Source organism: Monoraphidium neglectum (genome assembly GCF_000611645.1).
Source record: "Monoraphidium neglectum strain SAG 48.87 unplaced genomic scaffold scaffold01451, whole genome shotgun sequence".
Taxonomy (NCBI): Eukaryota; Viridiplantae; Chlorophyta; class Chlorophyceae; order Sphaeropleales; family Selenastraceae; genus Monoraphidium; species Monoraphidium neglectum.
Window position 1 is genome coordinate 1,591 of NW_014012177.1, and position 1,304 is coordinate 2,894.

Consider the following 1,304-nt stretch of genomic DNA (forward strand, 5'->3'; position numbering starts at 1 on the left):
CCCCAGCATCTCGCCCCCCCCCCACACACACACCCGCCCCCATCCACCTGGAACAGCAGGATCCCCAGCGTCGCCGACCCGAAACGCGTCGGCGTCTCCCCGCGCTCCGACAGCAGCTGCAGCACAAACGCGCTGCTGCTCATCGACAGCGCCGCCGCAATGACCACGGCCTCGTCGAGCGAGCGGATAGACACCAGGGAGGCAGGCGCGCCGCACACCATCTCCAGGAAACGGGTGCCGAGGCTTGAGCCGGCGGGCAGCGCGAAGGCCACGAAGACGAGGCCGGTGATGAGAACCTGGGGGGCGGGGGGAGGCGGGGCGGAAAGGGGTGCTGAACAGACGAAGGTGCGAGTCGTTGCACTTGAAGGGGCCAGGCTGCCCGTGTCCACGCGGCCGGCCGCGGAGCTTTCCCCTGCAGACCCAAGCTCGGGACCGCCCCCTGAGCGCCCGCGCCCCACGGCGCCCGCCGCGCCCCGCTCCTCGCAACAGGGGCCCCGCGCCCCGCGCCGCCGCCGGGACCGCCGCGCGTGCGTGCACGCGCACCTGCAGGCTGCCCATGCCGAACGCGAACTTGGCCAGCGATTTCAAACGGTCGAGCGACAGCTCCAGGCCCATTTCGAAGAGCAGGAAGAGCACCCCCAGCTCGCTGAGTCGCTCGACATCCTCGGGGTCTTTTAAGAGCCTGCAAGCAGCGGCCGGCGGCCGGCGAGCGGCGAAAATTGTCGGTTTGTCGAACAGAAGAGCGGGAGTCGGCGCTGCAGGGTGCGCTGCAGCGCTGCGACCCGGCCAGATCTTGGACGATTTTTACTTTTCCAGGGGTGAGAGCGGTTCAAGGTTCCATAGAATCAAGAACGGGCGGTCAAGGGGGCGGCAGGGGCGCGCTGCGTGAGCTTATGCGGGGCGGAGGCTCCGCAGCAAGCGGGCGTTCATGGGCGCGCGCGCAGCGCCGGGGCCAGGGGGACGAGGGGGATCAGGACAGCAGGGGGTTGGGGGGAGGCGCGCGGCTGCGGGGTGCGGCTGGGGGCTCACCCAAGCTGCTGCAAGACGACTCCGACCGCCAAGAACCCAAGGACAGGGGACACCTGCAGGTCGGCGCGCGCGGGTGCGGTGCGGCAGGCGCGGCGAGACGGATGTCAGGGGCCGTGTGCGTCGCCGCACGCGCGCGCCCGTCGCCCACGTGCGAGCCCGGCACCCCGGGCGCCACGTGCGCCCGGGCGGCCGCGGCGGCGGGGCGCGCGTGCGCGAGTGCCAGGAGGCGGAGCGCGCGCGCGGGCCCGCCATTAGGCGTCCCACGGCAACGGCGG

General features: G+C 72.4%; 1 protein-coding gene across 1 annotated transcript in view; it reads right to left on the minus strand.

Moving 5' to 3' along the window:
* Positions 1–615, minus strand: part of MNEG_7923 (hypothetical protein) — a gene marked incomplete at both ends in the record, with an annotated part of 1,543 nt that extends 928 nt beyond the window's left edge. Inside the window, 2 exons of the mRNA XM_014043603.1 lie at positions 48–296; positions 544–615. Coding sequence (XP_013899057.1) covers positions 48–296; positions 544–615 — 321 coding nt within the window. The remainder of the gene's footprint in view (positions 1–47; positions 297–543) is intronic.
* Positions 616–1,304: the final 689 nt, after the last annotated feature.